Source organism: Leopardus geoffroyi, chromosome C1 (assembly GCF_018350155.1).
Source record: "Leopardus geoffroyi isolate Oge1 chromosome C1, O.geoffroyi_Oge1_pat1.0, whole genome shotgun sequence".
NCBI lineage: Eukaryota > Metazoa > Chordata > Mammalia > Carnivora > Felidae > Leopardus > Leopardus geoffroyi.
The window spans coordinates 43765072-43792788 of NC_059328.1; the positions used below are offsets into that span (position 1 = coordinate 43765072).

A 27717-nucleotide genomic window follows, 5' to 3' on the forward strand; every position below is an offset into this window, starting at 1 on the left:
GTTCTGACTGTGGTGTACTATGTCGCCTAATGTCACCCTTCTTTTTAAATCTGAATTCTTGTAGGTTAAAGGAATGATGATAACAACAGTCTTTGACAAGTGAAATCTATACTTAATTCTGCATCCCAAAGAGTCTAATTCTTACCATCAACATGAAAGGTTTTCTCTGAAACTTATACTTGATATGCTTTCTAACACAGAAAAAATCGTTTTTTGGAAAGACTCACCCAGCAAAAACTCTATAGCCTATACAAAATAACATCAAATGAACTTCTGAGAGAGTCATTTTTGCTTCAGTTTGTTCTCTGATCATCATATTATATAGGAATAGACATAGAACATTTCATAATTCTTTTCTAGGTTGGGTTGGGGTGAAAGGGGAAGATCTGGAAAATCAAGAGTATATTAACTCCAATTTTGGCACATAATTATTCAAATAAAATTTTAATGATTTCAGTCAATACAACTGAAAATGTAGTGTCATAAAGGGCATTTCCTGCTAAATTTCAAAATACAGCTTGTGGGCCATTTCTGAGCCGAAGCATCAAATCCTACCGAGTATTCAGTTTATTAACTAAGACGACAGATACTATCATGGTAGGAGGAGGGGAAGAGCAATGATCAACTCACACAATTTGGCTAAGAAAAAAAAAACAACAAAACAATGTAAATAATAAAATAGCTACAGATATTAGTAAAATAAAAATGCAATCTCAAATATCTGTCTCTTAAATTACTAGAAAAGAAATTACAGATAAAGTTACAGCAAATACAGTCTTCACAGATCTGGGTAACTTTATTTGCAGTTTATAGTGATTTTTAAGCCCTATATCCAATGAAACCATTTTTAAAAGCTCTATGAGGAAGGGAAATTTAGATGTCTATTACCCTTTACTTTAAAAAAGAAAAAAAAAAAGCTTAGATTTCTGAATGAGCAAGATTCACTTTTGCAGGTAGAGGCCCTGCTTCTTCATGGTCTTCAGCTTTAGATCTAACAACCACAAGAGAGGAAGCTGGATATCTGTTTAGCTTTTGTTCGTTCACAAATTCCAAGTCACCATAGATACTCAGCTTCTGCAAAAGAAAATCAATGCGTATTACAATAGTTAAGAACCTCTCTGAGTACATCCTCAAATAGTAATTTAATCTACAGGTATTTGGTAAAACAAAAACAAAAACTCTACCGACATCCTCAAGAATGAAGAATGCTTTTACTCAATGTTACTGATAAGTGACTCAGCTCCCAATGGATGGCCAAAGAAAACTTTTCCATATGTCCCAGCTTAAAATACATAGAGGTATAGCAACTGAGTATCAAGAAAAATTGCTCAGGTTTCAGTGGACATAAATCTGACATGCTGTGGCCTCCTTAAACCCCAGAACTAACAGGCGCTAATTTGCTCTGGGGCACGGCGAGAGAGATACTTTCACGACCCTAACGGCATTTAGACCTTGAAGCAGTGACCAGGACCGGTTTCAGTGATCTCAAACATCCACATGGAAGAAGCTACCTAGAACAGGGTAAAAGTGTAAAATGTGTGCAGAGAAATGAATGGGAGTATATGGACACTCTGTAACCAGTAGGTATACTGATTTTGTGACTACTCTGAATTCTCAAATTCCAATTAAATATAAGGGTACAACAGAGAGCTTTTCAAGTGTTAATTGATAAGTTTACCATCCAAGTATCCTTTATGAAAAACAACTACTTAAGAAAGTACTCCAGCAAAATAAAAGAATTCAAGAAAGCCAAACACACCGAATACAAGAAACAATAGCAGTTGATATGACTTAGAAAATGAGAAGAAGGCTAGAACAAAACAATAAAAGGTTCCATTAAGCAGAGATATTTGGAAGATTCTCTTGGGAAAATTTTAAGTAATTCAGGTTTACATTTGCTTTTATGTGACTCTAATCACCACTGTATTTGGTTCTATTTTGCATATTTACATAATCATATTGTAAATGCTATCTACTGGATTTTAATGTTTTTAATATTTTTTAAAAGTTTTTATTTATTTGAGAGATACAGAGAGAGTATGATCAGGGGAGTGGCAGAGAGAGAGAGGAAGAAAGGAGAATCCCAAGCAGGCTCCATGCTGTCAGCACAGAGTCTGACGAAAACTCACAAACTGTGAGATCATGACCTGAGCTGAAATCAAGAGCTGGAAGCTTAACCGACTGAGCCACCCAGGCACCCTATTTTTATTTTTGAGAGAGAGCGAGTGAGAGAGAGCGAGAGCACACATGTAGGGGTGGGGGGTGGGTGGGAGGAGGGGCAGAGAGAGAGGGGGACAGAGGATCTGAAGCAGGCTGTGCACTGACAGAGAGCCTGATGTGGGGTCTACCGAACCATGAGATCATGACCTAAGCCAAAATCGAACACTTACCGACTGAGCCACCCAGGCGCCCCTGGATTTTTATTTTTCAAACTAATCTATTAGAAAAGCACAGAGGGATATATAAATAATTAATATTTACATTTTATTGTCAAGGGTCATAATAACTAATGAAAACTGAGAGATAGACTACGGGAAGAAAGGAGAAGGTAAGGAAGTAGGAGGAGTTCAAGTAAATCACTAGAAGTATACAAAATTCACATTACAAAAACAAGAGCATGGAGAGACAAGGTGAGGTGGGACAGAGTATAAGTGAACCAAGTTCCTCATTCTTCAGTAGGAAGACCTTAGATGATGTCTGAAGTTGATAAAACAAAAAATGGAAGATAAAATAGAAGATCAAAGACAAAAATAAAAATGGAAGATAAGATTAAAAAGTGGCAGCTACTTGGAAAAATTATTAAACTATTAACTGGTTTATCTTAGAAGTGAAGAAAAGGAAGACAATTTAATTCACATGCATTATTACTTCTACAAGTTAAAAAGTAAATTAATAAATATGTATTTGGGTTTTAGGCCTCGTTCTGCCACTAACCAGTTATGGGATCGTGGATAAGTTACTTAAATCTCTCAAACTCAGTTTCTTAACAGAATTTGCATTTAAAAGCTGTGGCATTTACACTGTTTTCTGATTTTCTGACTCTTATCAGACTTAATACTTCAGAACAGCACGGTTTTTGGTCTTTTTTAAGTTAAAAAAATAATGCTTATTACAGTTTTTTTTTTTTAATTTATTTACTTTTAGAGAGAACACAAGCAGGGGAGGGGCAGAGAGAGAGGAAGAATCCCAAGCAGGCTCTGTGCTGACGGTGCAGAGCCTGACTTAAGGCTTGAATTCAGGAAACTACGAGATCATGACCTGAGCTGAAATCAAGAGTCTGATGCTTAACTGACTAAGCCACCCAGGTGCCCCCTTATTACAGTTTAAGACATATTTACTCTACTTCCCAGGTCTTGGAAGCCTTTATCATTCCATCTTGATCATAATATTCTCAATTGTATCTCTAGTGCCTTGAACAGAGCTTGGCACATATCAAGTTACTCATAAATGTATGTGATATACTAACATGAATGTTATTAGGAGTCTTCTAAAAGCCTTTTTTCTTTGTAGAGAACTGGATCTTATTTTGCAGTGAGAATTCTGAACAAAATAAACAAAACCCCCCACAACATACATCCAAACCTAATGTCAAATGTGGGAATAAATAGGGTTTGAGGCCCTTGGATACTGCCTTAGAAAGACAGGAGAGGAAAAAAACCCACTAGGTATCAGCAGAGGGAATGAGGTAGCCCAGAGCCACTCAGGGCTACTAGGAGAGCCATGGGGACACTATGCTGAGGGCACAACTTCTGCAAGCAGAAACTCCTCATCTACTTTTTTTTTTTTTAATTTTATTTTAATGTTTATTTATTTTTGAGACAGAGAGAGACAGAGCATGAACGGGGGAGGGTCAGAGAGAGAGGGAGACACAGAATCTGAAACAGGCTCCAGGCTCTGAGCAGTCAGCACAGAGCCTGACGCGGGGCTCGAACTCATGAACCGCGAGATCATGACCTGAGCCGAAGTTGGACGCTTAACCAACTGAGCCACCCAGGCACCCCCTCATCTACTTCTTCCACGCGAGAGGCATCCTCGTCACCCTCAAGGGGAGGCTCTCATCAGGAAGAGCAGTACTGGGTTCCTGTGCTGCCACTTCATCTGTATCAATGCCTGGGCCTAGTTTGACCATGAGGTAGAGACAGCTGGAGTGGGCCTGGGGATCCTCAAGTCGCAGGCCAGAAGACAGGAGTGGAGTTTCAAATACTAGCGCCACCAGATCCTTGACAACCTTATCATTCTTATGTGCCTCTGCCTTTTGGTGCAGTGTCTGCACAATGGGGTGGTCAGTGTTAAGCTCCAGGGGCTTTCTGGCCATCCTATTGCCCATTGTAGAGTTACCCCAAAGTGCCTGGGATATGATCTGTTCCGCGTTAGCTAAGTGCATTAGTCATAATGCAGCAGGGTGAAGACGTAAGCCTACTGGAAACTGTCACCTTCTTATCCAAGATTTCTTTCATGAGTTTGCAGAGGTTCTCAAGCTTGGCCTTACTCTCCTCCATTTTCTTCTTCTCCTCTTCATTCTCAGGTAGCTCACGCCCTCCTTGGTAACTGAGACCAGACTTTTCACATCAAACTCCTTGAGCTGCTACGTGCAGTATAGTCAGTAGGCTCAGTCATCTACCTTGAAGCCCTGCTTCCACATTTGCTCCACAAGAGCAGAGTTGACAACCTGCTCTTTGTTCTCACCAGTGATGTAACAGATGGACTTCTGGGTCTCCTTCACGTGAGAGACATATTTTGACAGAGAACTCACCTCATCTCTAGACTGGGAGGTGTGACAGTGCAGCAGCTCGGAAAGGAGTTGCCAATTAGTCAAGTCTCGAAGGATTCCAAGTTTTAACTTTTTAGAGATTGGCTCATACAATTTCTTATAATTCTCCTTGTCTTCTGCCAGCTCAGAGAAGAACTCAAGGAACTTATTGACAATGCTTTTGCAAATGACCTTCGAGATTTTGCTCTGCTGCATTCTCAGGAGATGTTGAGGGGCAGGTACTCAGAGGCAACCACAACCATGGATGAAGTTGAGATACTCCCATAGCAACTCATCACAGCTGTTCATAATGAACAGATGGCAGATGGAGAATTTGTTATTTTTCTTTTTACTCTTGCTTTCGGAGGTCAAAAGGAGCCCAACAGGGGATGAACAGCAATGCTCTGAATTCCAATTCATCTTCTAGAGGTAAGTGCTTGATTACCAAGTGGTCTTCCCAGTCATTGGTAAGGCTCTTGTAGAACTCTGCATATTCCTCCTGGGTGGTATCCTCAGGTTTATGGTCCAAATGGGCTTAGTCTTGTTCAGTTCTTCCTGACAAATATATTTCTCCTTAGTCTTGTTTTCTTTTTGTTGTCCTTCCTGCTATCACTCCTCCTCATCTGAGCCTACATCTCCAGTCTTCGGCTTCCCCTCATTATCCTTATCTTCTTTCTCACCTTTCTCTTCCTCTGCCTCATTATCAATGATTTCTCTCTCTTGTTCCTTCTCCAAATAAAGGGTGATAACATAACCTACGAACTGTGAGTGCTTCTTCACCACTTCTTTGACCTGACTCTCCGAAGTACTGTGTCCGGTCTTAAAGTAGAGGATCACTTCGGTAGCCTAGCCAATGGGCTCACCATGGTCTGCATGTACAGTGAAGGAGCCTCCAGCAGAAGATTCCCAAGCATACAACTGCTCATCATCATTGTGCTTTGTGATCACAACCACTTTCTCTGCTACCAGGGAGGCAGAATAAAAGCCAACACCAAACTGTCCAATCATGGCGATGTCTGCACCAGCCTAAAGAGCCTCCGTAAATGCTTTAGTACCTGACTTGGCAATGGTTCCCAAATTACTTATGAGGTCAGCTTTGGTTATGCCAGCCTGTGTCCACCAGAGTTAGCGTTATGTTCCTTGGGACTGAGATGTCAATTTTCAACTTTTTAGCACTGTCCAACTTGGAAGGGCCTGTCAGACTCTCATAGTGAATCTGGTTCAAAGCATCAGAAGCATTACTGATCAACTCCCAGAGGAAAACTTCCTTGTTGGAATAAAAAGTATTGATGACAAGAAATAAGAATCAGGCAATTTCTGCCTGGAAGGCAAAAGTCTCCATCTTCTCCACTCCATGGTACACTATCTCAGGCACCATAAAGGAGAAAAGCTACACGCACTACAGACCAGGGCGGGCAGGGACTGTGTCTGGCTCACACTCTGCAACAAGGCTGCATAGGAGTTGCTCAAGAGAGATAAAACCCTTTCTAACTGACCGCATGAAATCAGAGTATTACGATCTTGAAAAATAAGAAAAAAGGAAGCACGCAGATGGGAACACTGAACAGCATCTATATCACCATCTGTTGCAACAGAAAATTTCCCTCTGATCTCTAGGAATGAATAATCCAATACTGCTACATCCTGGTCTCACATGTCAAGTTTGACCTTCCTGACAAGGGCCACTATGAATGACGACTCTTTATCTTAAATGGATAGCTCAACAAGAGAAAGCGTCATGCCATGAAATTTCAAAAATGACATAAAAAATGTGAAATAGGAAAAAAGGAGAGAAAAGAGAATCAAAATCTTTATAAATGACACTGCTTTAAGATCAACCAAACAAATGAAATTCTTTGCCAACTCTTTCTGGTCATTATAATCAAATGATAAATGATGAGTACCTACTATGTGCAAAGCAGGCTAAAGATAAATTATTACAGAGCTTTCCTAAATAAGAAAAACAAAGCTGCCAGTAAGTTTCTAAGACCACACTCTTGACCTTTATTACCACCATTTTAAGCTTTGTTTGTAGTGATCGAAAAGGAAGCTTTTTATATTTCATGTTTGAGCTCTCAGATACCAGATCAGTACTGAAGAGAGACTCTCAGCAGGCTTATGATTTCCTACAAACACACAGGATTATATATGTAAGTAATTTAACAACATATAAGTAACATGGCTCACACGTGAGTTATACTTGTGGAACTTAAAATGAAGTCTCCTGTTACTATGGAGAGGGGTCAGAAATAGTTTGTGTTTCAATAATAAAATCAACAAAAAGGCTTTATGAAAGTAAAGTTTTAAAATAGGTGGCTTTTGGCCAAGAAAAGCGAGTAATTTTTCTAGTGCTAAGTTTTCAGCTATTTTTTACAGTAAATAGAGGAACAAATACCAGGGACAGAGATATTTTGAAACAAGAAACAAAATATTAACAATACGTATTAAAAATTATTATTATTAAAAATTTTTTAACATTTATTTATTTTAGAGACAGAGAGAGCACAAGCGGGGGAGGGGCAGAGAGAGCCAGAGACAGAATCTGAAGCAGCATGGAGCTCGACACAGGGCTCGAACCCACAAACCATGAGATCATGACCTGAGCCGAAGTCGGACGCTTAACCGACTGAGCCACCTAGGTTTCCCAATATTAAAAATTATTTGTGCTGAAAAGAAATCTGCTAAAATGGAAACACCATGATAGTTTTGGATGGTGACTGACTTTTTTGTTTCTTTATACGTACTTTACAAATTTCGACAGTAAATATATGCAATTTTTATAATGAGAAAACAATAGTTAAAACTACATTATTACTTAGCCAAAGTTTGGATTCGCATTACAAAGTAAAGCCTAAGAGCAGAGAATCTAAGCGGCTGTTTTCCACGTTTTTCTAGAAAATCTATTTTCTTAGAAAAGCACAGGTCCTTTGAAGATGGAGCCATAATTTTGATTGTTAAGGATATGCAGTAGACTTCTAGAGAGGGGTGAGAAAGTAACATCCATATGGCAGGTATCTGGGGGGAATATACCAGCTGCCCACAGGACTCTGCGTGGTGCTGATGCCTTAGGTTTTATGATCACAAACATGTGGGGGCATATGTGGCAACAAGTGAGGTGTTTCCCCAAAGAACTTGGAAAACTGGAGAGAAAATTTCTCACAGAATTAAAGCTATACAATCAAAACAAAATTTATCAGAGCAGAGACAACACCTGAACAGAAGAGAAGATCCAGAGTCATCTAAAAGGGAGGGAAAGAGCCCCAGGTCTATAAGATGTAACCAAAGCCACGATGAGAAGCGGTCATCTCCACTAAGTCAAGTAAGGCGATAAGAGAGGAAAAACTATGAAATATCCACCTATGAACTGTTTGGATAGGAGAGAATTTGAAGATCCTGGCGCAAAAACATGAACCACGTGGTCTGGGTGGTATCTATCTTCCTAGTGTCAAAGAGGTCCCACGGGGAGATCAGTCCTGAGATGAACTACATAATCAACTCTGCTGTTTATGATTTCAGGCTAACTAAAGACACTTCAGGGTACTAGCTTTGGAGTCAGATTCCCCGGGTTTAAATTCTGGTTCCACCACTACTGGTAGGTGACACTGGGGAAATTAAACACTCTCTTTTACAGTCTTCCTACCTGGGAAATGGGAATGATAACAGCAGCCATCTCACAGAGTTCCTGAAAGGACTCCATGTGCCAATTCAGGTAAAACACCTAGAAGGGTGTCTGTGAGAAAGTGCTCAACGTCAGTCAGGCCTGGGGACCAGGATCCAGCTTGTGGTGGACTTACAAAGTCCATTCTGCCCGAGGCCAGCCATTCAGTCCTTCCCGGCAATCTCCAGACCAATCTCTATGGAATCTTGGGGGAAATCTCTATGGAATCTCTATGGGGAGTAAGGAGAAGGAGCTGTGCTGACATACAAAAAGCAAGGAACGAAGTGCCACAGGGTGGGTGGGGATCAACAAAGATTTAGTAATAGAGGTTTGTAGCTTTGTTGTCACGAGGGTTTAGAGAGAACATGGGGCAGCTCTAAAGGAACAGGCCAAGGCATTCCTATGTTACATAAGTAATTTCGGTCTTATCAGGAATAAAAAAAATGATTAAAATATGGACAACAGAACTGAACAAGAACACAAGTAGATAATGTAGCCAGAGGATGTTATTAGTATATTCATATCATAAACAGATGAGTTCTATAGAAATTTACTCATTCTCTAATACTTCCACAGTTCAAGGTTCTTCCTAATCCTAACTTTATTCATTTTGTTTAATTTCCTAAGTTCTTTTAATTAAGTCAATTCCTTACAGTCCGTCACTGACAGCTTATTCTTGCCTGTACTTGGGAAAATTATCCACCCTCCTCTCTCTGCTAACCTATACCTTACTAGCCATTTTCCAAAATTCAGGTCAAGACCCCCATTATCCAAAAGCCCTCCCTGACAATCTCTGCACATAGACTGTGCTTTCCTTAACACTTTATACGTTTCCTATTTGTGCCACCTTATTAGCCATGGGAAAGGTGGTATGTATACAGGAAAAAAAACAGGAGTCGCAAGTCAAAAGACATGAGCTGAATTCCAGCCTCAATATTTTCATAGCTGTGCAAATCCAGGAAAGTCACCTAGACTTTGTAAGCCTATTTACTCATCTACAAAATGGATAAGAAAACCTGCTCCAGAGTATTGCTAGACATAGAAGATACATGAAAATATTTTGAACATTTTAAAGAACTCTAAATGTTAGTTACCAACATTATCCTGTCCCAGTTTCTAGCTGCTTGTATCACACAGTATCTTAATAAAAAATATGAAATATCATAATCATTACTCATGTGTAACCTTATATTAAATAAAACCTATCTTTAAAAACTACCTTTCTAGTCTATTCAGATAAGGCTATTATTGTTCAAGCACCATGGTAGGCACATCCTAACTATTTATTTGATTCTATTTTAATTTCTCTTTCTTCTTTTAAGTCTTTTTCTATTACACTTTGGAGGCACAGGAAAACTAAAATTTATTTCAGTTGGATTTGATGTCAACAGACATTATTATTCTCTATACAGTCACATAAATAACTTTCTTTTCTTGAAAGCTAAGTTGAGTCACCAAATTATAGCCTTTTTCACAAACAAATATCCTTTACACAGTTAGGTTTCTTGGGCCAGTTAAATTTTAATTACCAAGGAAGTCACAATTGTCTTCCACCTCTGTCAGGGTTAGATAACAGCACACAGTAACTCAAAACCAAATACTCCAGCCATGTCACTTCTAAAGCAGCAATTCCTGCTGAACATCTGTGGCAATTAATTTAAAATTTTAAGTAGTTCTACAAGTCTTCCTTCTTACATATCACCTTAGAAACTGGTATCACCAGGTTCTCTCTATGCTCAAAAAACCAGGGAAAGAGAGAGACACCTTACTCAAACCAGCCAACATATGTGTCACTCTGGTAGCATCACAGAGAACTGGGAACAGTGATTCTTCTGCTGCAAACCTGCCATTTCCATGTGTGCCGACACGCATCTGTGTGATTAAAACCACCTAATCTTCTCTCATTCCATTAACAGAGAGGCCTTGTTCCTCTAGTTAACAAATAAGGCGTTCAAAACGGTAAATCATATGGCTCATACTTCAAACGGCCAAAGGGCTGGAATTAAATTTACCTCAGAGGGAACGTACTGCTCCACAGCCGTGGCAACAGTTGCACAACAAATCCAGAGCAGTACCATCACCGAGAGGACGAGAGTCGTGGTTAAAATCCATCCAGAGTTACTGAAAAACAAGTTAGTCATGTTAAAATTTCCTAATGTAAAAAGGAGATTCTTAATAATTAAAGGCAATCAACCTGACGTATTTAGTTTAATAATACAATTAAAACTTCACATGTACTACCTTTAAAACTATTTGTTAGATTTTTTTTTAAAACATTTATTTATTGTTGAGAGACAGAGCAAAAGTGGGGGAGGGGTAGAGAGAGAAGGAGACACAGAATCTGAAGCAGGCTCCAGGCTCTGAGCTGTCAGCACAGAGCCCAATGCTGGGTTCGAACCCATGGACCAATTTACAAAAGTGCATCTATTATGAGGCATTCTGTACCCATTATAGCATACCTTAGTAAAGAGATAGTTAAATTTCTCTTATGTTTAAAATATCATAAAATTGGCCAGTTACAAGAATTAGCAACTGGAGTTTTTTCCATAATTGACCTATTGTTTGCCAAACAATAATAAAAACAAAAGTCAAGCTATTTTTAAATATCTAGTAGTCCAGTTCTGAATAAACTGATATTTAAGGCAGGTAGTGTGATTTTCACATCGGTGCTCATCCGATACTGCCTGATGAAAGGTCTACACTTACCACTGTAACCCATTTACTTGATGGTTTGCCAACACTTGAACATGCTAAAGAAAGGTATGTGGAGTCACTGTGTGTGGGCAAAAGAGGTGGACACTGAAAAATGCACTGCATCTAAAAGCAGGGAACGTCTATATGATGTTTTATGTATTCCAATTTAGAAAGATAACAGCAGACAACATTTTTCATGAAAAAAAAAAAAAAACCCAACACCCACTTTACATATCCCAGCCCTAACCCGAGTACTAAGGAATTTCCTTCCACGAAATGAGAAGAATATACTTGGTATCTGGATTCTAGTGACAACTAGTTAAGCCAGAAAACAGGGGCTCAGTGTACAATCAATCTGCTTCTTCAACTTCCACAATAAAACGATCCTACAGATTCTCAACTATCTCTTCTCTCTTCTGTTCAGGAGTTACCACAGCTCTCCAATCTGATCTTCTATCCTTCACATAGAAGCCTCTTCCTAATACTTAGGTTTGATTACTTGCCTGCTCCTATCTAGTTCCTGTCCACCTGGTTTGGTCAAATCCCCGATTCACCTGACTCCCCATACGTAATAATACACTTTATGTATTTAGTACGAAGCCAGCATAACTGGAAAAAAAATTAAATCTGCTACAACTAGCAAAACTCTCTATTCATTATTTAAAACTTATTTCTATTTCCTTTGTCAATCCTCCCTTTGAAGGTATATTCCTTGTATTCTGTATATGAGAGATGTGTATGTGTATGTGATACACAGCAATCACCACTGTTGACTGTTTGCATGTCTGTCTCTACCATATTAGACCTGAGAACTCCATAGAGTCAGAGACTGAAATTCTTTCTTTAGGTTCAAAGTCCCTAACACGGTTCTTGGTACACAATAGACTCTTTGAGAAGAAACGGCAAGTGGAAAAATGAGTTGACCTCAATTTCCATTCTAGAAGCTAAGGGTACCTCCACAACAGCTATACAGTACAATAAAAAGCACTGCAGTGAAGAGCCAGATTCCACTGACTGGCCAGGTGATCTTGCATTCATCATGAAAAACTCATGACCCTTTAGAAAAGACAACTATAGCAGAACAGGACAAGTAAAAGATGTAGGTTTAGAAAAGCTAGGTTTGAACTTTAACATAGTGGGTATATATAACCTTAGGGGTGGGCAATTCACCTCTGACCCACCTACTTATCACAGTGTACTGTTCTGACAGCCAAATGAGCTCACTGAGGGGGGGAAAACATTAAAAAAAAAAAGAGTATTTTTTATTAAAATGTAGAATACTATTATAATTCATGTTTGTGCACAGAAATTTCTAGGCATTAAAACTCTAGTTATAAAGTTACTTCTTTCATAAATTAAACATTTACAAAATTACTTCTAAAATGTTAGATTTAAAAGAACTACATGAAATATAATGATAAAATGCTAAAGAGTGTAAGTCACCAATAAGCTACCAGGTAGTATACTATTGAGAATAAGCTATAACTCAAGATTAGGTGATTACTTAGGTTTCCTAAGAGCAGCAAACTACAACAAAGATCCTAAATATTAGAGAGAGGAAAAATTGCCCATATTCTGCCAAGGTCCAAAGCAGGTTTAGAGATGAAAGGAAGGGAAAATTTAAAGTTAAAGCTCCATTTTCTTACCCAGTCTTTAAAGAATTTGGTAAAAGGTATTAATTTTTAGGTGCCAAATAACCCTACTGATACCTGACAAAACCTGTCGAGAAACTATTTCTATTGTAAGAAATGACAGAAGTGGGCAGTTTAGACTACTGCAGTGTTACACTTGAGACAGAACAGCATATACTGGAGTATACACACCGTGAGGGCAGGCATTGGTTTACCAAATGCTTTGTGTGGTGAGTAGGTGATTATCAGTAAGTGCTCCAGGCCACTGTCTTTATCTTTTTTTTTTTTTTTTTTTTTTTTTTTGGAGGGATGGAGGTGGATATAGGGGGAGAGCTCACATCAGAACTCTATGGAGGAGAAGCAGCATATGTATTTTTTTCATGTTTTTATTTATTTTTGAAGGAGAGAGAGACAGAGCATGAGTGGGGGAGAAGCAGAGAGAGAGAGGGAGACACAGAATTCAAAGCAGGCTCCAGGCTCTAAGCTGTCAGCACAGAGCCCGACGTGGGGCTTGAACTCACAAACTGTGAGATCATGACCTGAGCCGAAGCCAGGCGCTTAACCCACTGAGCCACCCAGGTGCCCCAGATGGCTATGTAGATAAAAACAAAATCCAACCCCAAACCATTCAGACATACTTTAAAGCTTATTTTAAACGTCTGGAGAAGCACATTTCTTAACATAATAAATCAAGGAATCTTAACAACAACAAAAATGCTTTGGTATTGTGAAAAAAACTACCTGCTTGGGTTTTATTACAGTAGTATGTTACCTTTTAATAAAACAAACTAAAATATCCCAAAGTACAAGTTTGGTAGGAAAAGGGTTTTAAAAAAGTTTTTTACTTTTGAGCAGCTTGTATAATTTTATTTTTTCATATTTTACTTATTTTGAGAGAGAGGGAGAGTGTGTGCGCGCACGAGTGGGGAGAGGCAGAAAGAGAGGGACAGAAAATCCCAAGCAGGCTCTGCGCTGTCAGTGCAGGGCCCAATGCAGGGCTTGATCTCACGTACCAGGAGATCGTGCCCTGAGCTGAAATCAAGAGGTGGATGCTTAACTGACTGAACCCCCAGGTACCCCAAATATAATTTTAAAATAATAAAAAGGAATGCATCTGCTACAAGCCAGATTCTATCTCCTCTACATATAAATAAACAGGAATACGTACAGAGAGAGACATCTTAAAAAGCCATCACTTTCTCCATCTTCAAGATAGTTCCTATGTGTTTGAGAACTTCTCATTTGCAGATCTGCTGAAATAACAAGGTACAATTTATGACATCCTGTATCTCAAGAGCTAGCCTCAGATGACTACCCCTAGATACGTTCACTGTACAGACACCCAGTTGTTTTTATAAGTGTAATCTGATACGTTGATAATGAATGCAAGTTCCTCCGGCACATTAAAAACCAAATGGATACTCTACCACGTTATGGATTTCCTATTTTATTTCCAAATTCTTACTGACGTTGCTTTCTGTTTAATTACATTCTGTTTAATTCTAATTACAAAATAATTAGAAAATTAATTAAATCAGTATCTAAAATAAGGTATGAGCCAGTACATTTTAAAAGGTGAGCTCAGCTTTAGGTTGATGTTTTATATTCCTGTAAGTTAAAATTTATTTCTAGTCTAAAAGTAAATAGAACAGGAACTCACACCTTCGGGCTGATTTCACTGTTTGGTTAGCATATTATGAAATATCACAATATCTTACTAGTTTATAGTCAAAATATCCTTCAAAGCCAATTACATGTTTTTATACTATTGGTTCTCAAAGTGTGATCCCCTGACCAGCAGCATCAACAAAATCTGGGAACTTGTTAGGAATGCAAATTCTCAGGTCCTATCCCAGATCTAGTAAACTGGAAACTTGGGAAGTGGGGCTCAGAAATCTGTTCTAACAAGCTCTCCAGATCCTAATGCAAGCTAAAGTTTGAGAACCACTGTTTAAGAGTTATTTGTCCACTTTCTATTAGTGTAAGAATAATCATACAACTAATTCCAGACCACAACCAGATTTGCTAATGTTGTTATCCCAAGCTACTGGAAATAAAACTTACAGGACATTTTGCTTAGCGACGATTCTTTCAAATTTGTAGGCTCTTGCTCCAACTGTGGTGCATACTGGATTTCTGGCTTAGACTAAAATGATAATGAAAGCAATTAAGCCATTTGTACTTCTTATGCTTTTCTAAGTAACAAGTTCCATAACACATCATCTGTATAAACATTTGAATTGAGAAAAAGTAACAGAAGTATGGTATAAAAAATAAAACACATTTACCACAATATATTTTAATTGCACTTCCTAAACATCAGATCGAGTGCCTTGCAAAGAAACAGACAGATTTCTGGCATCATCGAGTATCTAGTCAGTTTAACTTTCTGACAACATTAAAAAAATTAAAAAGCAGGGACAAATGACAACATACTGCATTAAATATCATACCCTGCAAAAATGAGTTCTAATTCTAGTTGAAAAAAGAATAATTTAGCAGGCTGCTGAAATTTTGGGCTACACTAGTATTATCTCTATTTTTCTCATCTGAAACATTCCATTCTTCCCTCAGTATGAGTAACTCATACATTATAGCTAAACACTCCATACTTTACATCCTCTATGGAGCACAGACCCCCTGGAGAGGGGGTTTCTCCATTGTAGTTACACTTGATACAAAGAAACAAAGCTAATCTCACATCCAATCAGGAATGAATGAAGGCTCTACTCTCACATTCATCTCAAGCTTTAAAAGCTAATTAGCTTTAGGACACAGAACTTATTCACAAATTTAAAGAGAAAAAAGTCCTTCTGTGTTTTACTTATTACCAAATTATGTACAGAGGACCCAAGAACTCAGGATAGTGCTAAAAATTACATGGTAGCCTTACAGTGAGCCATTCTATTAGCAATATTAAAAGGTTTACTTTATTACATGGGGTAAAGTGCCACAACATAGTTTGTGGTACATTTGAGGAATTTAAGTACCAAATTAAAAGGAAGATAGCATGGTAGGGTGTGATATACGCCTGAGAGCGAAAAGTGACCTGTCTTAAGTCTAATTCTGTTGCCTACTGGCAGGGTGATCTTAAAAAGTTAGACTGTTTCCTTATCAATAAAATAGGGATAATACAACCTCAGGAAGGTATGCAAAGATTTGAGATAATATATGTAAATGCCTAGTACCTAAGAACCTTCAAGAAAAGCAGCTATTATCATCACATCACATGGTAAATAATGAGGTAGGAGAAAAGTTACTTCTCTAGGAGGCAATATGCTTCTTTAACAAGCTCTTACAAGAATTATGAGAAAAAGCACTATAAAAAGCTAAAAATTATGTCATATTGCTTTTCTTTAATATCCGTATGGGATATATAGACATGCCATTATTTACATTCAAAGTATATTTATTATTCTTATCTCTCATATCTAGTGGTTTCATTTCATCAATTTAACCACTATAAAATTTAGAAGACTCAGAATTCTTGTTAGATAAGGATCAGCGGGGCTTCCACAGGCTTCCAATGGGTAGACAGAAGAATAAGTCACACTGTGCCCTGATGCCCAATGTTTTAATGTAGGTCAAATTAGTAATTATTATTTGATGATGTATATGGCTCTATGCCAAGACATTCATTTAAGACACGTACATTTACTCTTGTCAGTATTTAGATGAATCTATGAAGCATAGTCATTACCTGGAATATCACTATTTTTCCATCATCAGCTTGAAGATAGAAAGTCCAGGAAGAGGTTATGAAGCTCTGTGCAGAGTCCATCATGTCGCTCCAGAATGACCTTACCAGAGTTAGAGGGAAAAGTAGATGCATTTTTGGCATCAGGGACATGAGCTTCAAAAAAATAAAATAAAATCATATATTATTTTTATATATGTATATTCAAGAGAACAAACTTAATCAACATTCCTCAAATCCTGATTGAGACAGAGAATAAAAAGTTAAGTGATTCTACTAGCATTAAACTCTTAGTTATCTATGCAAATTAACTGTGATAAAGCTTAATATCCCAGGCTACTTTATCACCAAACACACATATAAACTACCTGTCACCTCTATCAGGCTTTTGAATTAGGTCCCAAAATACATTTTGGAGAATCTTAAGATTTGATTAAAAAAGGATTAGCAAGGACTCAAGAGATAGAAGGGGGAGGGAGAAATTATACGATCCTCATCTTTGATGTTTTCATGTAAAATAAATCATTCTAGGGGCGACTGGGTGGCTCAGTCAGTTAAGCATCTGACCTCAGCTCAGGTCATGATCCCACCATTTGTGAGTTCGAGCCCTGCATTGGGCTCTGTGCTGACAGCTCAGAGCCTGGGGCCTGCTTCAGATTCTGTGTCTCTCTCTCTCTCTCTCTCTTCAGATTCTGTGTCTCCCTCTCTCTCTCTCTCTCTCTGCCCCTCCCCTGCTCACACTTGCATGCACTTTCTTTCTCTCAAAAATAAATGAACATTAAAAAAATTTAAAATAAATCATTCTACAATGAACGCTGATGGAAAAGGGGAAGGAAAAAAATCAATCAAAAGAGTATATGCATAAAATGTAAGACATCTGATAATAGGGCAGGGTGAGGGGAGTATTTATGGGCTATATATATTCAGCTCCTAATATATTAGCTACTCATTTTAACATTAATTGGTTTCATGTCCCCATTCCCCCAGTTCTGACTTCTTTGCTTATTTATTAGCAGCAGTGGGCCCCTCTAGAGCACAAGTATGAGATACCATTTGCTGAACTCTAGAGATAGCTTTCGTTCTGCTGTATTTCAAGAGAGGCATTACGGGGTAAGAGATCAGTTTTTAGAATCAAAAGACCTATATTCATGATCCAATTTCCCCACTAATAGCTGTGAAATCTTTCATTGATTAATTCACCAAACAAGTATTCACTGAGATTATAAATTCTAGGATATCAGGGACCATGTGTATTTTATACATCAACGTACACCTGTGTTTAATCTGTGTAATCTATATAGGACAGAGGTTAAAAATAGGGTAATACATGTATATGGAGAGAGGCACCTAACCCAAACCAGAGTGAGAAGTGGTTAAGGCTTCACACAGGAAATGACACCTGCCCTGAATCAAAGGGATTCAATAGAAGGATGGAGAATAGAAGAAACAGAAGCACGTAATAACTCATCATACTGTAAAAATTAAGAACTGTCCACTACGTATACAATTAAGAGAAAAAAAACGACTTAAAAATTAGAAAACATGTTTAACATTAATCATAATAAGAGAAACATAAATTTAAACTACCTTAAAAGTGGTACATTTTCAGGAGTCGGGGAAGGGGGGAAGGAGGAAAGGAGTGGGTAGGGGATTTCTTTTTGGGGTGATAAAAATTCCTGGAATTAGACAGTGATGATGGTTGCATAACTTTGTGAATATACTAAAAACTACTGAATACTTTAGAAGGGTGAATTTTATAGTATGTGAATTATATCTTGAGTTAAAAATTGGTAAAATTCCACAAAGAGCAATTTTGCTCTATTTCTCAAAATTAAAAATACAGATACCTCTTACTCAGCAATTCAACTGGTTTTATTCTATTCGTATAAATGTGCAAAGTAGGCAACATCGCTTATAAATGAAAAAGATTAGAAACAAGGTACATTTCCAAATAAGAGACTGCTTAAATAGACACATCTATAATGGATTATGCAGTAAAAAAAAAAAAAAAAAAAGAATGATTAGACATTCTTTGTGTATACTTGTATTTTAAAAAAAGAAAGAATATCTGTTTCCTTGTATGTGCATAAAATACCTGTCTTGGTAACACTTGCTACATTAATGGAGAAAAACTGAATGATTAAGAGATACAGGGGTACGAGATATTTCACTACATACTCTTTTTACCTTTTGAGTTCTTTACCATGTAAGTATATTTCCTCTGAACAAATTTTTTCCAGTATGTTTGGAGGACAGAGTATGAGGGGTGGGGAAGAGAGATGACATAAGAGAGGAAATCAGGAGCCAGGCTGTGATAAGTGGTTTGGACTTACTCCTGTACGTAATGGGAGGTACTGGTACTGAAGAATATAATATGGGAGAATAACATGATGAGAGTTCCATTTAGAAAATAAACATCTGAACAAAGACTAAAGGATGGACTAGAAGCGGGTAAAGTGGGAAAATAGTTTGGAAGTTTAGTAATACAGATGAGAAATAATGATGATTTAAGTAAGGAAGTAAGGCAATGGCAGCTGGGGTGGAAGAAAATGACTCTGAACTATCAACTTCTCTGAGCCTCAGTTTTTTCATATGCAAAATGGGGATAATATAGTGGACCGAGAGAAAAAACAAAAGAGATTATGGATGTGAACAGAACTTTTGGAACTTTTAACAGTAAAGCATTATACAAAAGTAATTATGCAGTTGAGTTTTCTATTTGCAAACATACAATTTGTTTGCTGAAAACTAATTATAAAATATAACACTAAAATAGTATCAAGTGGGCGATAAACACTTCAATACAAGTCAGTGCAATTTAAGCAGGCAATTTTGAAAGGCAGTATTGTTTCGTACTTGTTCTTGTCTCAGTTCAGCGAATGGCAGCTGATTCTGGCAACCAAGATGGCAAGCATATTGCTCATCAGATTGGGAATATGCTTCTGTACATGCTGTAAGAGAAAAACAGTCAAATTACAAGGAAAAAGAGAGAGAGGAAAGAAGAAAAGGAGAAAGAAGGAAGAAAAGGGGGAAGGATAGAAAAAAAGGGACTTGGCATTTTATATAAAAATTTCTCATACTTAAAAAGCATTTTATCAATATGAATTCTCAAATTTGGTAATAGTAGCAAATATATTATTTTTAATAAACCCCATATCTTCTACCTCTCACATGTCTGATGTTTCGGGTATAAATCTACTGATTACACACTCAGGCTCAGGCTATATGATAACATTCATAATAAGGGAATCCTCACAGCTAAGGCTGTAAAATGGAAAAAACACAGGTCTGGCATAAGTTTTGGCTCCATACACACTTGGCTGTGTATGTGACCTGGGCTGCGCTGTTTAACCTCTCCAACTATTGACTTCTATATTTTTAAAATGGAAATAGCATCACCTACTTCATGGAGTTGAACAAAACAATATATTTTAATGATCGACACAAATGCATGATATTACTGTAAAGAATTAGATCATTTCGCTGAGAATCAAGGGTATTCCCACGGCAAGGAAAAACAAAACAAAGCAATCAGCCTAACACCCTAAATTCTGAGAAACTGAACTTAGAAAATGTTCTATAGTAGGATTCTGAAGTTGAAATGAGTATATACCCTCTCATTTAGCTCACTAGAGCCATTTCTTTCCTGTGACATAGAACACTTTACCACTATAACAATCTTTTATTTCTTTCCAACCCAGTCATGCATTTGTAATATACTTCTCAAAGGTGTTAGATCATAAACTGAACTGCACTAAGCAAACAAAAAGATGGCCAGTTAGGAGACTGAGCCATAAAAAGTAAGGTTATGATATCAAAGAGACTGGATAGGAGTCATGGCATAGTGATAGGGACAAGAGAGGTACTTCCTGCTACACTGAGGAAACAGCATGATGTAATGAGTGGAGAAAATTCCATTACAGTTCTTTAAAAAGTTAAATGTCAGTTTTGTCTCGATTACAGGCTTCTTTTATTAAACACATCTCTTTCAGCAAAAGGTAAAAACAGTGGTTTAAGAGATGACAAAGACTTTGGTTACTTCTTTTATCGGCATGACCCACAAAGAATACACTATTAAATAGTGAGTCAAAGGCCTGATTCAGTAAAAAAAAAACAAAAACTTGGAGCTAAATTAACTGGCCTATGATTGAAAGGCTTTGGAAAATTATACTATCCACTGAAAAGGTAGTGATGAATTATGAGAAGGGTAATTACTACTGCATTTAAACCAAATGCTTGGTTAAACAAAGGTGTCCTATCCATAGTACAAAATAAATATTGTCTCAACAAACAGAAGTATCCCCTACTTTTCGGAAGTTCATAGCTATTTTTGCTAACCAAAAGAAATCAAAAGAGGATTTGTGCTTTTCAAAAAAGAAAGCGAAAACAGCGTCCAGCAAGTGTTCCGCAGTGAGCCCCCACAGAGGCAGCGCACGCTCAAGCAGCAAGAGCGGCACCACCAACCTCCTTCCCTGGGAACTACACTCAGCATCTCAGCGTCAGGCCACCATGGCTTTGAACTGTGTGAGCATCTGTGTTTTATCTTGATTTATTTTGTGCATCCGTTAGCAAGATGTGTCCTAAAGTATCAGAAAAGCCTAAGAGAGGTTATTTTTTGGGTCTAAAAGCATTCAAAAATTTTTCCATGTAAATTAAGGGGAATTGCTTTGCTTTATGCCATTGTGGCTTATGAAAGGTTTCATAGGAACACTCTACTTTCATACAGCGGGGACTCCTACAGATGAAATTTAAAGCCCGTGAAATTTCTAGCAGCTGCTGCTACAACTCTGACTTCATAATAATTAAAATATGCACGAAATTAGTTTAAACAATATGCTTGCCATTTTCTGAGGAAAAGACATAAAGAGCATAACATAACCCAAAGAAAGCAGAATGTTATATATTGCTGATATCATTAGCATAGCATCTTACCAGATTCACATTCCATTTTGGTCCGATTTAAATCAATTCCATCATCCACAAATTGACAAATTGAAAACAGCCTGCAACCTCTCTGACATGCATACAACTCCTCTTCCTAGGGAGTTCAAGAAGAAGGAGGATTACCAAAAAATAAAACAGTACTTTTTTCTCAGGGAAAAGAAGGTCAAAAAGAAAGCAAAGTTAGTAGGGTTTATTATAAACGGTCCAATAAAATTTTATAACTGAAAGAAATATGATAGGAGCCAGGTGATTGATACCCAAGACCTTTGCCATATAAAGAGGCTTTAGTTTCTTATTTTAAAAGTGACACCCAAGAAAAAAGCCTACTGGGTAAAAGTATCACCTTTTTCCAATATTCCAAGGTCACATTTTATGGGGAAAAAATTGGAGATAAAAACAACAGTGACATCATCAGAAATTTAGCAGAGGTGGAAATGAGTGAGCAAGTACCTTAGGATGAATAGCATACTTCTGCCACATAAATATTTATACAAATCATCAGGCTTCTCAAGAAAAAGTAGTATGACTGGCTTCACATAGCAAATAGTGTCATAAAGGCCCCCACAAAGTGAGGCACACAGCTATAAAAATGCTTACATGAAAGGGTTATTGAAACTTGGCTTACTTTCACTGAAAACACAAATGAGAGCAACAGTGTGGCATATGAGAAAGGCCTTTAGGAGCAGCCAGACCTGGACTAAAATCCTCTGGGCGAGTGATGCTGCCAAAGTTACTTTACCTACTTAAACCTCAGTTTTCTCATCATAAAAGGGGATAATAGCTATAAATCATCTCCAAACCCCTCAACAATGCTGGAAGATAGCTATTCCTAGTATAGTGGCTGGGACACAAATGGTTCTCAGTAAACGGTAGTAGTGTTAATCATAACAGATTTTTAAAACAAAACAACGGTTGCAGGCATCATTGTATATCTATGGGAGCTCAGGACAGGGTAGATTTTTCATTACCAGAAAATGTTAGCTGCTTAATAAGACTAATGACGATGTCTTCAATAGGTTTTTCTTAGAGGAAATATATACAGTATTTGAAACAAACCAGTACATGTGGGGGAACCCCCTCAACTTACTGTGTGATCCACTGTGTACAAATTGGCAGGCACCTAATAAGGAAGCAAACAGCATGTGCATATACCAGTTAGCAACCAATGAACACAAAGGTATGCATTTCTTTCCAGTAGAAGGATCAGTAAAATTTATGCAGCAGCAACAATCCATTAAGAAGAGATGGCTGCAGTCTAATATTAAGCAGTTGTTATCAGACGACTTTGAAGGTGGCATATATTTGGACCTCGGTTCTAGTTGCATTTACTGTTAAGGTGAAACTGAAAGAATTTTAACAATTAAGATAAATTTCATACCTGAGTAGCTTTTGCAGCTTTGGAAAAGTGGAAGAATTCTCTTACGTATTTGGAGTACACGTTTTCTTATATTGCAGAGGAAGCCTGAGCTCATTAGTAGGAGCTATATTGCATGCCATTTCATTTTCAGGTATGTTTTCTTTTGTTAAACCAAGCCAATAAGCCCTCCAGTCCCATTTTCAAAAGGGAGTATGGCATGATGAAAAAAGCCAGGGTCCAAGAATCGGTCCTGGTTTGAAGCTCAGCCTCACCACTTATTCTGTACAATCCTGGGAAGGTGACAATTTCTCTCACAGTCTCAGTTTCTTTGGTTGTAGGCTGGGGACAATACTCTTGAATCAATCTTATGATGGGGATTATATATTTTATATCCACAATATCATGAATATTATGCTATACTATCTAATAAATAGACACAACAATAATATATTCAACGAGTACCCACAATGTGCCAGGCACCATGCTAACGCCTAAAGTATTATACAATATCCAGCACAGAGTAGGTACTCAGTCGGTAGCTATTAAGAATCCTATCCCAGGGGCGCCTGGGTGGCTCAGTCGGTTGAGCATCCAACTTCGGCTCAGGTCATGATCTCACGGTCCGGGAGTTCAAGACCCGCGTCGGGCTCTGCGCTGACAGTGCAGAGCCTGGAGCCTGTTTCGGATTCTGTGTCTCCCTTTCTCTCTCTGACCCTCCCCCCCTCATGCTGTCTCTGTCTCAAAAATAAATGAACGTTAAAAAAAAAAAAAAAAAAAGAATCATATCCTTATTCCAACTAAGTGTTTCATGTACTACATAATATTATTGTTCTAAGTAAATATTTCATGCTCTATGTATCTCAAACTATTGGCAAACTAATCTAAAATATATCTCCTCTGATTTAGAGCACAAGGAAATGGTGCTCCCCACCAAAACAAATACCAGATAAATAATTAGAAGGCACTTCAATGATACTATCTATAGAATATACACATTTTCTTTCCCAGAGCTAAGTCGAGCTAACTATTCTCATTATTCAGCACCACTGATACTATAGGTACCAAACGGGTTTTATGACATATAGCAGAAGAAATAACTACCTGTTGTCATCTGTTAGGCACTGTGATAAGAGTGCCACATACATTATCTTTAATCATCACACCAGCTCTGCCAGGTGTCAGGGTTTTGTTTTTGATTTTGTTTGTTTTTTTACAGCTGACAAAAATGAAGTCATGAGAAGTTAACTGATCAGCAAAAACACACAGTAAAAGTGGAGCTGGGAATGGAACCCAGGTTTATATGGTTCCAGAGCCCCCACTCTGTTTAAAAACGACCAGGCTGCACGGGATGCCTGGGTGGCTCAGTTAGTTAAGCATCTCACTGCGGCTCAGGTCATGATCTTGCAGTTCGTGGGTTCAAGCCCTGGATCAGGCTCTGTGCTGACAGCTCAGAGCCTGAGCCTGCTTCAGATTCTGTGTCTCTCTCCCTCTCTCTCTGCCCTCCCCCCCCCCCACTCTCTCTCAAAAATAAACATTAAACAACAACGACAAAAAATGACCAAGCTGGTTCTAATTAGTTTTGTTGTTAACATAGGTCTCTCCTATTTGGATCCAGACAAATGACACAATTGCACTGTTGAGGAAAGTGAAATGGTAACTACATAGTAATTTTAAAATAATTACTTACAAACAGGTCAAGTGTTCTACTTTCTTGCAACAAATAATTAATTCTGAAAAAGAGTCATTAAAATGACCCTATCTTCCAGTTGCACATACCAGACTAGAAAGGCTATGTGAGCTTCTAAATTCATCTCATTTCTGGTAACACACAAGGCTTCTTCCTGAACTGCAAAGCACAACAATTCAGAGGGCCAACAGAAATCAGTGAAGTAAGTAAATTAAAAATTTTAAATATAACTTTACTAATAGAAGGCAGCACATTGTAGCCAGTTTTAGGACTGAATTCCTACTACTCCACTACTTCTTGGCTATGTGGCCTTAGACAAATCACTTAACCTTTCAGAGCCTCAACTGTAAAGCCCTACTTTGCATGCTTGTGAGAATTAGGGATAATGGGTGTAACTCTCTCATCACACTGGCTCACAGAGAGTAGGTAATTAATAGATTTTAAGTTGATCTAACATATACAGGGAGCCAGATGACTTAGAGTTCCTGGTGAGAACAGCTTTAATAAATAAGCAAAAATGACTTACAGATATCACATCAATTGTTAAAAATTGTTACACTGTGGATATTATAAAAGTACCTGAAGTTTCCAGAAATGTTTATATTACTTAATTACTCTCCCAGCATTCCGGGTCACACTACAAGTTTGCTAAGAAAAGCTCAAAAAGGGGGAAAAAAAAAAACCACAACCAAACACTAGGTTACAAAATAAGTCTCCGCCCAATGCCAGGCCAAATCAATATTAGAGAGTTTCCTCAATCTTGATGAGAGGTTTATAAGCAGAGAAGAAAGTAAATGTGTTTAGGGGCAGTACACACTGATTTAAGCCTGGAAGTCAGAATTTCTCATTTCTCTCTTGATTGCTCTATTAGTGTCTGACTGAAAACTTTAGGGTAATCTCTCCCACACTTTTTCTTGAAAACTGATAATCCTCATGCCATGTAAAATCCTGCAGTAGACAAGATATAGGGGAAGTGAAAGCATTTAGAGCTTTTCATTTCAAAGACCTGAAAGTATTTTGCCAATAAGAAACATCCTAAACTTCAGTAACCCTGTCCTCATGGTCACTTTGTAGTCTGAGAGAGCAAACAGGGCTAGCCACACGGTAAAGCCAACAGCACAGAAGAGATGAAGGGAAAACAAGGAGAAAAAGGCCAGAAACATGAGCAAAAGCTCTTATAAAAAAAGCAGTGGGGGGAGGGGAGCACAGATCCAAAATTACATATGGGAAAGGGTGGGGAGTCGCCACGCAATTGACCATGTTGAGTAAACAGAGTTCCTAAACTGAAAAAAACAACTTGAGGAGTGGAATGGAATTAAAGGAAAGGCATCACAGATGGGTGCACAAGGAGTGAAAGCTGGGTCACTCCCCTCCGTAAACTGGGACCCTGACCCCCCCCCACCCCCGCCCCAGGGGCAGTCTCATTTCTATACTCGCTCCACAAATTCCCCCTGTCTTCTGCACTGAACGGTTACGTTCTTTGAATGCAGAAACCTAACTGCTTCTTCTCTAAGCCATCCCAAAGCCCTAGTGGCAGCGTCTTGCACACAGTAATTCAACACAAGCAGAAAGCCCTTCCTGGGCGTCTCACAACTCCTAGGGCTGACTTAATACGTTTCATACCACAGTGGAATTGTCTACTTGTCGGACTCCCAGAACAGACTGTGAGCTCCCAGCCCGGAGAAGCGCTCAGTAAACATGGGTTACGAACTAATCTTTTGTGGGTTTGCATATCTGCTCCTCCCCCGCGACCGTCCCTTAAGCTCGTTGAAGGTGAAGACCCTGCATTAATCATCCATACCCTGCATTAATCATCCATATCCTCCTCCCCAGCCGCCTCGCAAGCTCCCAGAAGAAAGAAGTCCTGTCTTTTTCATCTTTGAGTCCCCCCAGCCCATATTATAGAGTAGATACAGCACAAACTTCCCATTAATTACAGCAGGAGCGGGGTGTGGGGTAGAATTAGGGAAGAAAACAGGAGCACACAGGTGGGAGACAGAGGTTGAAGGGTGTGGGTTCGACACCCAGGTTCCCAGAGCTGACAGATGTGCGGGAGAGCGGAGATGGGCAACCAGGGGAGGGTTGTAGCCCGGTTCGAACGGGCCCTACCTTGGGGTAGGTATGCAAGGGGAAGGTCAACTGACAGGCCCGGTGACAAGACGCCGTATCACCCAAGATCGAGTCAAACGCTTCAGCCGAAGCGGTCCCCGAGCCTCCGGCCAGGGCCATGGTCAGCAGCAGCAGCGGCGGGAGCCCCAGTTGGGCCCTGACCCAGAGGCTCCCCTTCGACGCCGCCATTTTGTTTCCTTCTGTCACAGCAGCTCTGCTTGTTGCTGTTTTCTTTTCAGGTTTTCCTCCGCCTTCCGGGGCCAGCCCCTTCCCCGCCCCTCAGGCCGCCGCTTCCGCCTCCGCCGTCTCCTCAGCTCCGCCCTGAGCCCACCCCGCGCCCCGAAACTGCCGCCTTCCGCCCCACCTCCAAATCTACGATCTTCTCTTAGGTTGGCAAGAAGAGATGGATCCAACCATCGCGAGTATTAGAACGAACCGGCATTTCCTGACTCCTTCTCTCCGCGGGGTACGCTGGGGGATGTAGTTCTCCGCTGGCTAGCAGTGCACGGTGGGGTCGGGAAAGTGGATCTCGGAGAACTACAATCGCCCTGGGCTGGCATCACCGGCTCCTTTGCAGTGCATTCTGGGGAATGTGGTTTGCTGTGGCTCGGAGACGCTTCGCTGGGTGGCGGAGCCAGTTCCGAGAAACCACGGTCTAGGAAGGAAGCGTCGGTTTAATTCTCACCCCCACGGCCCAGGCTTGGGTCCTCAGCAGGTGCGCTCTGGAAGGGTCCAGCTGCTGGCAGGACTGCTTTTCCTGGTGGGTTTCACGTCAGACCGTTGTTGGGTTCCCCTTGCTGGGCCCCTGAGTGCTGAGGGTAGAGGAAGATGGTGTTTCCCTTTGCCGGGGGATCCACAACACGACAGTCCTGGTTAGGGTCTTTTGACCACCAAGCAGTACCTGGAGGTGGTTTGCTTGTTGTGAGGACCCTGCTGAGATCTGGAGGTGGTTGTTAGTTGCTGGTTACTAGGGGGATCTTTGGAATTGTGATTATGGTGAGATAGTTGTTAATAGAGCTTCACGGAACTCGGTGGAACTTTTAATCCTGCCTCAACCTCACCTAAGTTGGAAGAGGCTTTGGAAGTCACCAGATTCAACGCCTGGCCCAATATTGGAATCCCTTGCACAGCGTGCACTTCTGAAGCTAGGCACCTCCTAACTCAGGAATTAGACTGATCATTATATACAA

At 39.2% G+C, this 27717-nt stretch overlaps 2 protein-coding genes and 1 pseudogene across 8 annotated transcripts in view; 1 reads left to right on the forward strand and 2 right to left on the reverse strand.

Moving 5' to 3' along the window:
* Positions 1 to 428: 428 nt before the first annotated feature.
* Positions 429 to 27234, reverse strand: TMEM59 (transmembrane protein 59). Of its 6 annotated transcripts, none has more exons than XM_045477500.1 (9): positions 26528 to 26844; positions 22462 to 22494; positions 21363 to 21468; positions 19287 to 19381; positions 16434 to 16586; positions 14798 to 14879; positions 13902 to 13983; positions 10421 to 10529; positions 429 to 1074 (listed from the first exon to the last, which is right to left on the reverse strand). In XM_045477500.1, the coding sequence occupies exons 1-9, from the start codon at positions 26714 to 26716 to the stop codon at positions 919 to 921; spliced, it is 1005 nt and encodes a 334-aa protein (XP_045333456.1). In that variant the 5' UTR covers positions 26717 to 26844; the 3' UTR covers positions 429 to 918. The 6 variants fall into 6 exon arrangements, with proteins under 6 accessions (XP_045333456.1, XP_045333455.1, XP_045333460.1 ...); XM_045477499.1 differs by having other exon boundaries at positions 13902 to 13986; positions 26528 to 26808; XM_045477504.1 differs by lacking the exons at positions 22462 to 22494; positions 26528 to 26844 and adding an exon at positions 27213 to 27234 and having other exon boundaries at positions 13902 to 13986.
* On the reverse strand, positions 3927 to 7226 carry LOC123597921 (annotated as a pseudogene).
* TCEANC2 (transcription elongation factor A N-terminal and central domain containing 2) overlaps positions 27108 to 27717 on the forward strand; it is a 36347-nt gene continuing 35737 nt past the window's right edge. Inside the window, exon 1 of one of the 2 annotated variants that reach the window (XM_045477507.1) lies at positions 27108 to 27287. The gene's annotated coding sequence lies outside the window, so the exon portion shown is untranslated. The remainder of the gene's footprint in view (positions 27288 to 27717) is intronic. The other variant, XM_045477508.1, reaches the window with a different exon arrangement.

Bases quoted from the DNA above. Each gene is read 5' to 3' on its own strand.
- TMEM59 (XM_045477499.1), bottom strand. From the start codon at position 26,716: ATGGCGGCGTCGAAGGGGAGCCTCTGGGTCAGGGCCCAACTGGGGCTC. The intron at 10,530-13,901 runs GTACGTATTCCT...CTTGTTTTTCAG, and splicing joins TTTTTAAGATGTCTCTCTCT to TAACTCTGGATGGATTTTAA. The intron at 1,075-10,420 runs GTAAATTTAATT...TTTCTTTTGCAG, and splicing joins AGCAGTACGTTCCCTCTGAG to AAGCTGAGTATCTATGGTGA.